This window comes from Durio zibethinus, chromosome 9, assembly GCF_047325235.1.
Source record: "Durio zibethinus cultivar Kanyao isolate XHJ-2024 chromosome 9, ASM4732523v1, whole genome shotgun sequence".
NCBI lineage: Eukaryota > Viridiplantae > Streptophyta > Magnoliopsida > Malvales > Malvaceae > Durio > Durio zibethinus.
In genome coordinates, this window is record NC_143170.1 from 6,164,136 (window position 1) to 6,176,470 (window position 12,335).

Sequence of the window (12,335 nt, forward strand, 5' to 3'; positions counted from 1 at the left end):
ATATGATTAGTAACTATATGTATATATTCAAAGCAATACATAGATGAATTGAATACTTCGTTTGATAATGATAATAATGCCACTTTTCATTTTGTTTGCTTAATGGGAAAATAAAGGAGCACCTAGGATACTGTCCAAGGGAACTAAAAAATTATATTTGCATCTTTAAAAGAAAAAGAAGTGCTACTTCAAAGTAATATGCTTAAGGTTACCTTTGTTTCTTTTGGGCTAAGAGTTTCTTCTTTATCATTATGACTTTCACTGTAAAGACCATTCAAAAGAAGGGCTAAACCCATCTCGGCGAGTCAAACCTTTTCTGGTAAGACAGTAAGACTTGGACCCTTTGCCCTCGGCTCAAAAAAATGTAGAGTTAGACCTCTTCAAAGGTAGCCGCTAAGGCTTCCAAAGCATTGCATTACATGCGTGGCCACAGCTACACCGCTGCCTTTGCCTTGTAAAAGAACCCAATGTCTGACCTACCAGATCTTTTAAGACCATGTGGGAAAGTATAGCACTCTTTCGTTTCCAACAAGGAGCTACCGTTTCCTCCTTTTCTTTTTGGCTCTTTTCCCTTTTTTTTTTTTCTGTAACAAAATCCCCGTCAAACTACCTCAGTAATAAAAGAGCTTTCATTCTTTTCCCATTCCACTCGCCTTCCCTTTGGCGCACCCTGGCTTTACATTTCGCAACATATTTTGCATTCTTCAATTTATCTTTGTTTAACATATGCATGTTTGTAGAATATAAGTGGTTTTCTCTGAAATGTACTGATATTTGTAAGCTATGTTTAATTCCCGACATTGTCCCAACATTTCAGAAACCTTGAGTTGACTTCAAAAGCCACCTAACAAAATGCAAGAAATATCATCCCCACAATTTCTTCATTGAATTTCTTAGCCTTGCCTCCAATCATGTTTGAACGAGACCTCATTATTTTTTTTTTTTGGGGGGGGGGGTCAGATAGATGTAGCTAATCCTAAATGCAATGATAAAAAAACAAAAAAAGAAAAATAGAAAAAAGGGTATGGCTAATGGCCAAATGGGCTTGGACTCGGTAATAATGTATCTAAAATAATGCCTCGTCCAAACCATAATTGATTGAAAAATTAAAAGCTAGAAGTAGCAGCAAATAATTATAATGAAGATGCGAAATTTGTCATAAAAAATGGTCTGATTTTCGTTATCCAAAAAATATAGGAATAAAAATGTTCAAGGCAACAGTATTGTACAAAGTTAAACCTGATACTGGACGGAAGTAAACAAGCAAACAGAAGCGATGAAATTGAAAAGACAAGACAAACAGTGGAAAACTACAGAATCTAAGAATGGTGGTGATGGAGACTGCGCGTGGAGGCTGAGTCCAATGCCTGCAAATCTGAATTTGTAACAGTATATCTGTATTTTCTGTATCGTATGCTAAAGCTATAACCATTTTAGAGAGTAAATTGCGTCATTTGTAAAGATCTGTCTTTCTCTTTTCTCTTTCTTAATCTCGTAAGGCCGGTCACGTGCTCTACCTGTATTTCCACGCAAACAATTCCTTAGGCTAGCAAAAACAACCAAACCTACAAAATAAACACTGTTCAAAAGCAAAGCTCTCTCTCTCTCTGCCTAGTCTCTTTGTAAAAGTGGAAATAAAAAGCTTGGCTCACCCTGAGATGCCCCTGAAACACCATTTTCAATTTCTGTCAACTCACCCATAAAACGGAGTGCAAAGGGTCTCTTTTTTAGAACTAGTTTTTTTTTTTTTCCCATCACATTCGTCTCTCTCGTATTCTTTCTTCTCTCTCTTTCTAATTACCATGGAAGCTCTCAGTTTTCTCAGATTTTGGAAACCCAGCTATGGTGTTCACAAGGAGAACCCAAACCAACCGTGTTATGGAAACAGAGGCTCCACCCAGATTCCAACGTCTTTGATTGTTTCAGATCATGAGTTGGATGAAGGGGAGGACTCTTTCATCGACTTGGAGCTTCCTTTACATGATTTTGACGACAAGGGAAACGTCTGCAGCTACGGCCGTGAAGAGAACGGTGTCAAAGACAAGAAAAGATTTGATTCCAAGGAAGAGGAAGTGTTCCATGAATCAGCTAAGAATGTTGGTGATAAAGAGCTCGACTTGCGACAGCAAACTCGTTCTCTGTCTCCCAACGATCACTTCTCCAAAAGAAAGATCATCCCCATTGAGTCAAGCTCCAAGCCTCAATCTCCCATAACTCTGTTAAAATCAGCTCCGAAATTTCGAGTCTTTACTCTCAAGAAGTCAAAGTCAATGGCAAATACTAGTAATACACATAGCTCAGAGAAAACAGAGTTCTTCGGTATTTCTATGGAGACCCCAAAGCATGAAAAGAAAGGCAGCAGCAAGCATTTCAAAGTGAAATTCAAATTAGAGGAGTCTCCAAACCTCCCAATCTTCACCAGGGAAAATAGTTTGTGGAAAACAAAAGGCAAAACGGAGGACTTGTTATCAGACGATTCCTCAAAGAGATTATCAAAAGATCTGATACAAAAATACTTGAATATAGTCAAGCCATTGTACGTAAAAGTCTCAAAAAAGAACAGTCAAAGTGACAAGACAAAAGTCTTAGGTGACTTATCAATGTCATCTCCAGTTGCTTCTCCGGCAACGGTATATTCCATGAAGGAGAAACAGGGGAATCTTTCAACAGGGGTTAGAGGGGTGTGCAAGCACTTGGGAAAGAGCAGATCAGCTTCGGCTGCAGCATCGCCGATTAGTAGGAGAGATGATTCGCTGCTACTGCAACATGATGGGATCCAAAGCGCCATTTTGCATTGCAAAAAATCTTTCAATTCATCAAGAGGTACTAATTATAGTAATTAATCTTGTTTTATGTTAATCATAACCTTTTGGTTTAATTTGGAATTCGATGCTTAGCTTTTTTTTTTCTTTTCTTGTTTTGGCAGCAGAATCTTCTTGGTTGTCGAGATGCACAAGTGATTCTTCACAAGAGAAGTTAAGCAATGCATCTTCTATAGGTATAGTTTCATTGTCTTAAACTAATAATTGAGTCTTAAAATCTTAAATTTACTTATTAAGTTCTGATTGAACATTTTATTTTCCTCAGATTCTTCCATTCTGTCACGAATTACAAGCAATTCTTCGTACGAGAAACTGATGGATTCAGGTAGAATATCCAGCTAAGAAGGAAATGTCTTCAGCACCCGAAAGTTCTAGAAAACGCGGGGAAAAAATGTTGTTAATCAAAGCCAATAGAAAGAAAACATTGGACAGAGACTTTGATTTTCATTATCATGATGTAAAAAAATGAAAGGTAAAAAAAAAAAAACGGAGAAAAAACAAGAATTTAGAGAGGGTAGGATTGTTGTTTGATTGTTAGCTATGATGAGCAGTGAGTAGCGTAGGTTCACTTGTAAAGGTCGTGGGTCATTATGAAGAGACTGAAAGTAACTCTATAGTTGGATTTTTTTGGTTGTGTGACTGTGTATGGTCTTGCATTTCTGCTGTTAGCCATTATGTTATCTTTGAAAGGTGATCTGTTCATATCAAAGATGTGATCATTTCTGGATTTGAAGGACCTGAAATGACTAAACAGTTTTCTCCGCTTTGTTCTTTCTTTTCATTTTCTGGGGTGAGAATTTGAGACAATGCTTTTTCCAGGACAACTGGTAGTTTCTGATGGGAAAGGGGAGAAGTTGGACAGGAACGGAATGGGAATATTTACTAATGTAGGGGTCCCTGCGTTCTTACAATACATAAATAATTTTACTTCAAATCTTCCGTATATATATTTTTTTGTAAGAAAAATTTAAAGTAGATAGATTATTTTATCTTTCAGATTAAAAAAAAATATGTCATACTTGACAAATTAAAATAGATAATTATAAGTCATGTATTCAAGATTATCTCAATAAATGATTATCAACAGGATTCGAATTCAAAATCTTTTCATCGAGAGAAATGATTTTAATCGATTAAACCAACGACAAGATTCGAACTCAATTTTTTTATCGAGAGAAATAATTTTAACCGATTAAACCAATCACTTATTAGTAAGTCTTTCATATTTTAACAACATCAATTCACACCCATGAAATTTTTATAAAAAACCAAACCAAATAAGTGAATTGACTAATGCAAGTTTGAACAAGAAACCAAAGCCATATGTATTTTTTAATCTTGGTTCTTTGTTTAAAACACTTTAAAAAAAAAATGATCATATAATGATTAGTGATGGCTACGGAGAAGAGAGTTTTTATTCGTATTGAATTCGATTCGATTATATATATATATATAATTTAAATTCAATTCAATTTAATGATATTTTTATTTTTTTATATTTAAATTTGATATAATTTGATATTATATAAAATTATATATGACGTAATCTAAAATTAATAAAAAAAATTTTTAATATAATTATATATAATTAAAAATTAATTTATATATATATCAAGTTAAATAAGATTATATTTGTCTAAAACTCAATTCTAACATGATCTGATCTCATATTTATTTTTTAAAAAATAAATTAATTTTAAAAAATCAAATCAAATCAATTGGTGGGATTCAGACTAAATTGCTTTCTCTAATAATGATACATGTGCAGTTTCATCCTGCTTTTAGAAAGCACTTTTGAACAGTAAGACGGGTTAAAATTCTAATTGCATTTCATTCAAAGGAAAGGTAAACAGATGCTCTGAGTCTCTCTCTGGCTAGCCATCCTACATGCAGATGATATGTTGAAAAATATTCAATCTGCCTACCTGTTGCCGCAGCCAGGAAACTGCCAATAAAGTTCCCGTGACAAGTATCTCTCATTATTTATTGTTGTACCATTGAAATTGAAAGTTTTATACCTCTGTCCACTGTATCCATGGTCTATTCAGATCTGTAACCTCAGAAAGTATGCCATGGTGATCGTACCCTGGACAATTGTTTCCCACAAGTTCCTTGTCTACATTCTGAATTTTCTTATCCAACCTTCACAGTACAACTGGGGTCTCAAGAATCTTTCATTTCTTATCTACGAGTCAAATTGTCCTTTTTGTAGTTGGGAGACCTACCTATTTCCTCTCCTCTCATACTTGTGTTTCCAGTAAAAGTTGTCGCCAGATTCAATTCTTCATGGGATAATTTGTTCTACACTTTCAATATCGTATACCTGAATATAAAATCCCACAATCAATGAACATCTATAGGCTTATATCCAGAAAAAGGAAAAGCCGTGAAACTCTACTTGTTGACAAGGAAAGGAGACCCATAAAATATGAAAAATCAATCCTTCTCCGTACTGCTATAGTTCATTCAGTATTGGATTGATCCGTATTATATTTATGAGCTCAAGTTATCTCCAATTTAACAAATAGGAGATTTCTTTTATCTTCATTTTTAATACTCCTTTTAGAGACAACATACCTATCACATTTCATGAATTTCACATGTGGGCATGCAATATAAATTTCGTATTGTAAACATAATATATTTATCACAAAAAGGTTAACGAATAGGTTAATACCTGCTTTGAGAACACGTTAAATGTTTAAATAAACATTTAATATAAAAATCAAATGGTAATATGTAAACTTTTCACGAAAGAGCTACAGTAAACACCATTTGCTTTTTTTTTTATTTTTCTTTGTTTCTATATTTTTTTTTCTTTTTTCTTTTTCCTTCTTTTTCTTTCCTTATTCAATTTAATTTGACAAAAATATAAGTGCATTAGATGCACTCTCCCTAAAGTCTAAAATCATCACTATTATAGCTCCGTGGGCAAAAGCTCCTGTCATGATGAATCCTGCAATGTATTGGTGATGGGTATATAATGCAGCTTGAGTAGTAAAGTCTTGTGCTAGGAACGCATAAGCAGGTAAAGAGTACATGTGTTGAGCTACCAATGACGTAATAACCCCTAAAGAGGCTAGGGCAAGGCCTAATTGAAAATGAATCGAATTATTGATAGTGTCATAAAAACCATTATGCCCACGCCCCAATCGTCCTCTCGGAGGAATATGTGCGGTAACCGCCAGACACCCTACCTAACTTGGCAGCGTAAATTTCAACCACTAAAATTTCACAGCTCAGTTGAAAAGCTGGAATTTGAATCCCAAAAAAAATATGGGATTTGAATCCCAAAAAGCTTTATAAATAGAGCTTATTTTTTAAAAAAAGGAGAAGAGATAAAAAAAAAAAAAAAAAAACTCGAAACCTTAAAAAAAAAAGGTTGCCAGATTCAAGAAAAAAAACTTTCTATCAAACAAAAAAATTCAAAACAAACTAAACGCATACAAACGTAGAAACAACAGCCTCTGGAAATGAGGACCACAGTGCCAAACATAAAAAAAAAAAAAAAAACAAACACAGACACACATCAAAAAAAATTTTGACTGAACCTTCCAAGCCATATTTGCTTCGTTTGAAACCCCTTTTTCACAAAAGCAGGCTCAAATTTGGACTTTGGAGATTGAGAGGAATATTTTGGTTTTTTTTTAGATTTTTCGATCGTCGTAGATCGACGACTGACGGTGGCGACGATGGTGATGATGACCAATCGATCCCCTTGGATTTTGTCTGAAAAGGGAGAAAGGTGAGGTTTTTTTTTTTTTGAGAAAAGAAAAAAGTGATCAAAAAAAATTTTGGGGCCTTTTATATAAACTGCCAGAGCCAAAATGACGTCGTTTCAATAAAGACCAAAATGACGTCGTTTTAGCCCTTGAAGATCTGCGCATCAACTTATGACCCGACTCAGAGTCCGCGCACCTGACCCGATGACCCATCCATCCCTTAACCTCTGACCAGTTCAATTGAATTGACCTAGACCGAACCACTGATACCAGATTGAACCATTGGACCAGACCGTGCGTTGATCGAATGGTTGACAGGTCCGATTCAGGTTTTTTGAAATTTTAAATTTTTTATATGTTATTTTCATAATATTTATGCATATTAAATTATTTGTATTTGTTAGAATAAATTTTGTTAAAATTTTTATAATTTTGATAATTTAAAAGTAAACTAAAAAAATAAAAATCAAATAAAAATAAACCTTAAATAATTTTTAAAAATTAATAAAAAATGTAAGAAAAAAAAGAAAATTTTTTATCCAATGATAAGATTCAAAGGTACTCCAAGTAGTGATACCTATGAAATCTCTAAATAAGAAGATTTTTCTAAATATTACCGGTGTATTTGAGTATTTATAAAAAAATTTTAATACAATAAAAATTTTCTTTTTATAAAAATAAAAAAATAAAAATTAACTAATTTATTAAAAAAACAAAATTAAAAAAAATAATAATATAACTAAGGAAAAAGAAAATTTTATCAAATGATGGGATTCTAAAAGTATTTCGAATAGTGATGCCTTATGAAATCCCTAGGTGAGAAGATTTTTTTAAAATATTACCAGTGTATTGAAATATTTATAAAAAAACTTCAATATAATAAAAATTTCTTTTTTTTTCAAAAATTTAAATTAAAAATAAAAAATCAAATAAAACAATTAATAAAATTTCTAAAAAAGAAAATAAAATATGTGCTTCAACATATTAGTATTTTACATTGCATGCATAATAAAATTTTTATGAAAAATAAATTCGAGCCTTCGAAGATGGGATCTAAGGTATTCTTAGAAGCGATGCCTAAGAAATCTCTAGGTGAGAAAGAGTTCTTCTAATGTTACCAACGTATTAGAATATTTTAAGAATTATTTCAATAAAATAGTTCAAATTCATTTTTCTCAAACAAAATTTGAACAATAAATAAAATAAAAAAAACAATTCCTAATAAATGAAAAATCAAAGAAATTATTTTTAAACACCGAAAATAAGAGTATTTTTATTAAAATCAATGGATAACACATAGTTAATTGGTACCATTTTAAACGGGCGCTATGGGGGTGTTAATTATTTCTCACGCGTAATCGACTCCCGAACCCAGATTGTTTCGCAGACCATAAAATTATTTTTTTAATAAACTTTAATTAAGTTTAAAATCTAATTAAAAGGATAAATTTTAACATGTGGCCAATCACACCTAGCCAAAAAAGATTGATGGTGACTCCATATTTTTTTTATTCATTTCCAAATTCATCGGACGGACACAAAACCGTTATGACAACTTGACAACTCCACTGGGGACGTCTTTTGTTTTCGAGAGTCAGGCCAAAATTAACTATGTGTTATCCTCAATTTTTTATTTAAACAGTCTTAATCGATTTCTTATATTTTTATTTTTCATTTTTAATAAAAAAAGTAAAAAAAAAAACAAATCGAAAACAAAAAGAAAAAAATTCACACACGTTTCTTTTACTATGCCTCTTATGCTTTATTTTTCTGTATATATTACTCTCAATAAATTAGGATATATTTGCACATACAATAACACGATGCATCTTATACATAAGCTTTATACCCAAGCTCTATCCCTTATAGAAGGAAGTAAAGTACCATGCCTTTGTGGGGTGATAATTTTCGTAATGACAAGTGAAATACTTCCACTCAAATTGAACTCTTTTCGTTCGTAGCCTGTAATGGTTAAGGATCGAGATGCCTCACTAGTTCAGCGTGAACGACAATGAGGAACAATTTAGGAACCTTTAGACACGTATCAATCTAAACTCAACATTTAATAAGCCTAAGAAACCAGCCTTAGATAGAGCCTTATCCACCTTTTTGTAGAAAATACCTAAGAATAAAAGTTGTGTGTAATACAAAATAAAACAAAAAAAAATCTTAAAACTTAAAAAAATATTTTTTCTCAAACTGCATCCTTACATTAACTCAATTTTGTTTCATTTTAACTCAATTTTGTTTCTTTTTCTTTTTTTTTTGCATTAATCATATCATATAGTTCTGCATCGAAACATTTGCTCTAGGATATATTTCTCCCAAAAAGTCTTTATGGATCTCATAGAACTATAGATTTGCTCATTCTCAGTCAGTGTCTCGTATGAGCCGTATAATGATGTACATGTTTGGTCGAAAGAAGTCCAACAAAAGAATGGAGATTGTTTGCCTATCGACTTTGTATCTGAGTTACCTGAGAAAGTACATTTGGATTTCACACAAAATGATTTAGAAGACTTAGCCATCATATAGGGTCAGTTAAATGCAAAAAAAAAAAGAAAGCTTTTACAAGAAGTATGGGCAGATCGTATCTCTCATTTTAGTAGTGATTGATGAACAGATGGTCAGGACAACTATACAATTTTTGGATCCATCTTATAGATACTTCACTTTTAATCAAAAGGATTTGGTGTCAACCATTAAGGAGTATTCGATTTTGCTTGGGATAGAACTATAATGTCCAGATAAAGTGTTTACTCGAAAGTCAAAATCAGGTCATCATAAAAAGTTGGCCAAGTTTATGAGGGCTAAAGTAGAAACTATTGATTCCTTTGCAAAGCCTAAAGGTGAACATATCGGCATCCATTAGGACTTTCTTCGAGATTTTATTCAAGAGCATTTAAATAATGATTAAAGCATGGCTGTGTTTGCTCTATCATTGTATGGCATGATAATTTTTTTGAAGACTTTGGGTTATATTGAGATAACTATGATAGGCTTTTTTAAGCAAATTGAAACCCAAGCAATTAATCATTCATCAACAGTTCTAGCTAAAACCATTAGGTCGTTGAATTTCTATTGACGAAATGGAAAATGATGGTTTATAGGGTGTGCATCGCTATTATCTGTGTGGGTTAAAAGTCATTTCAAGTGTGAAAATAGTATATTTTCAAAGCCGTATCTATGGAATAGAGCACCAATTAAAGAGTTCTGTAAAAGTTGATGACCAACATTGAAGACTAAGAAAGAGTGGGTCATTTTCTTGCGAAGGCTTACCGAGGATGAAATCGAATGGATGGTGCCTTGGATGCCTCGTGTGCCTTTGTTGTATCATAAAAAAAGTGAGCCGTAAATACCACTGTTAGGGCTATAGGGTGTTGTAAGTTACGTTTCATTGATGGTGCTTAGGCAATTTGATGTAAAACAGTTTGTTCCTGCTACTCATGGCCTGATTCAAGTAGAATTCATTTACGGGGAATCAAATCTATCAAGAACTTTGGAGCAATTAATCCAAGCGTGGAAAAAATGCAAAGAATGAGATTAGGATCTCTCATCGACAAAGTCGCTCCTAATTATCATATTTGAAAAGTAAAACAGCCTAGAGATATAGTACTTTCTCTTAATGATTACTCACACCAATCGGTTAATCTTTTGATAGAAGTATAATTATCAAAAGTTGAGCTTGTTAAGAAAGAATTAGAAGCTGAAAAAGAAAAAATTTAAGACTTTGCGAGAAGGTGAGACAATTAAAATATGAAGTAAAAATATAAAGAAACAGATTGGAAAAGATCATAAAAGAATGAGATATGGCCAATAATAATTTAAAAGATCTGCACCAAGAAAATAAGATATTAAGAGTTTAATTCGAAACCAAAAAAGTCACCAAGTCTTACCTTAGTCGGCAATGTGAAATGGATGAGCTCCGAGAGAAAATGGACTAATGGAAGGGCAAAGCTCAAGAAAAGTAAGAAGAGGCCACCAGAATTTTTTAAGAATATCAGAATTGAAAGGGGTTATACTTTACAGCTTCAGCAAGATTGGTAAAATACCAAAAAAAAAATGAAAAGTTGAAAGCCATGCTCGTAAAAGAGAGAAGAAAGCATTTTGAAGTACTAAACAAAAAAAAATCACTTCACTAGGTGATTTAAGGGTTAGAGATGCAACTGCAAGACCACAAGAGCCATATTTATAATAGATGAGTGGCATAAAAGGAAAAAAGATTAAATCTTCACATGTGATTCAGAAAGAGATGCTCGCATAAGATGAAAAGCAAAAAGCTTAGAAAGGCAACAGTATATAAAACACATGACCAATCAAGTTTGCAAGGCAGTGAAAAAAGCATGAAAGATGGTTGAAAAGGTAGAAGCGTTAAGAAGAGAAGTCAATCCCATAAGAGAATATGGACAACGCTTAGTGAACTTTCTAGATAAGGTGAATGACTATTATGAACAAGTCAAATGCTTCTATGGATATAATTCTAGGATGGTAAATCTCATGTAATAAAAGTTATATGGAATCAATAAAAATTTTTAGTGTTGAAATTCGTCCAAAAGTAAATATCTCTCACTTGCATTCATGCATCATGTACATCATTTTCATAAAATAAATAAAAAAATAAATTTTTTAACACATGGCATTCTGATTTTTTTAAAAAAAAAAAAATTTTGTGGTAATAAAGGTTCAAGAATAACTCATCCACCAAAAATTTTAACCTAACTTACTCATCATTCACACAATACTAAGACTCAAACAAGAATCATGGAATAAGAACAAGCCAGTCAATTTGAGATAATTGAAAAAGCTCAAGAAGAACTAAGAGGGGATCTTAGTATAATAATAAATATCTCAAGAAACTTGACAAGAGAAAAGCAGTGAAAGAAAATCTTAGCTTTTAAGAGCAATTGCCAAATACAGTAGATCATGTTTATCCTCTAGGGTTTGAGCCACGATCGACCCAACATTTTCAAGAAACTAGAGTACGAATGCCTACTCCTAATGGATATTTCAATCCTTATCTAGGAATAACATCCACACCTGCTCTAGGATAATTTCAGAATTTTGTTAATCTCGTTATAATGAAAAAACCACCCTAACCAATCTTTGTTCCTGATTTGGATGATCTTAAAGAGAAAAAAAAGCTAGGGATGAAGACACTCGAGAAAGTAGAAGATACTACTGCCCAACAGAAGATGAAAGTATTAAAAGAAAGATTTAGGACCGTAGAGGGAATAAATTTTTATGACTTCACGGATATAGCCAACTTTTGCTTGGTTCCAGATATGGCCATTCTACCTAAATTTAAAGTCTCTGAATTTAAAAAATATGATGGCACGAAATGCCCAATGACTCATATCATCATGTATTATCGTAAGATGATAGCACATACTCGTGATGAGAAGTTGTTAATGCATGTATTTTAAGATAGTCTTACGAGATCTGTAATCAGGTGGTATGTTCAACTAGATAAAACTCGTATTCATTCCTGACAAGAACTCACAAGGACATTTCTTACACAATATCAGTATGTCAGAGATCTAGCTCTAGATTGTCTATCTTTATAGAGTATGAAAAAAAAAGTAACTAAAAACTTTAAAGAATATGCATAAAGATGAAGAGATATCATCGCACAAGTATAATCTCCCTTCATTGAGAAAGAAATAACTGTCTTGTTTGTAAATACCCTGAAAGTATCATACTATAAGAGACTGATAGGCAATACAACCAAAAACTTTGTAGATATGGTGATATCGGGTGAGATTATTAAAAATGTTATAAATAATGGTAAGCT

General features: G+C 32.6%; 1 protein-coding gene across 2 annotated transcripts; it reads left to right on the forward strand.

Moving 5' to 3' along the window:
• The first annotated feature begins 1,163 nt into the window (after positions 1–1,163).
• LOC111316304 (membrane-associated kinase regulator 5-like) lies at positions 1,164–3,511 on the forward strand. Of its 2 annotated transcripts, none has more exons than XM_089766192.1 (3): positions 1,164–2,823; positions 2,927–2,998; positions 3,088–3,511. In XM_089766192.1, the coding sequence occupies exons 1-3, from the start codon at positions 1,803–1,805 to the stop codon at positions 3,162–3,164; spliced, it is 1,170 nt and encodes a 389-aa protein (XP_089622318.1). In that variant the 5' UTR covers positions 1,164–1,802; the 3' UTR covers positions 3,165–3,511. The 2 variants fall into 2 exon arrangements, with proteins under 2 accessions (XP_089622318.1, XP_022774043.2); XM_022918308.2 differs by having other exon boundaries at positions 1,232–2,823; positions 2,930–2,998.
• The last annotated feature ends 8,824 nt before the right edge of the window (positions 3,512–12,335 follow it).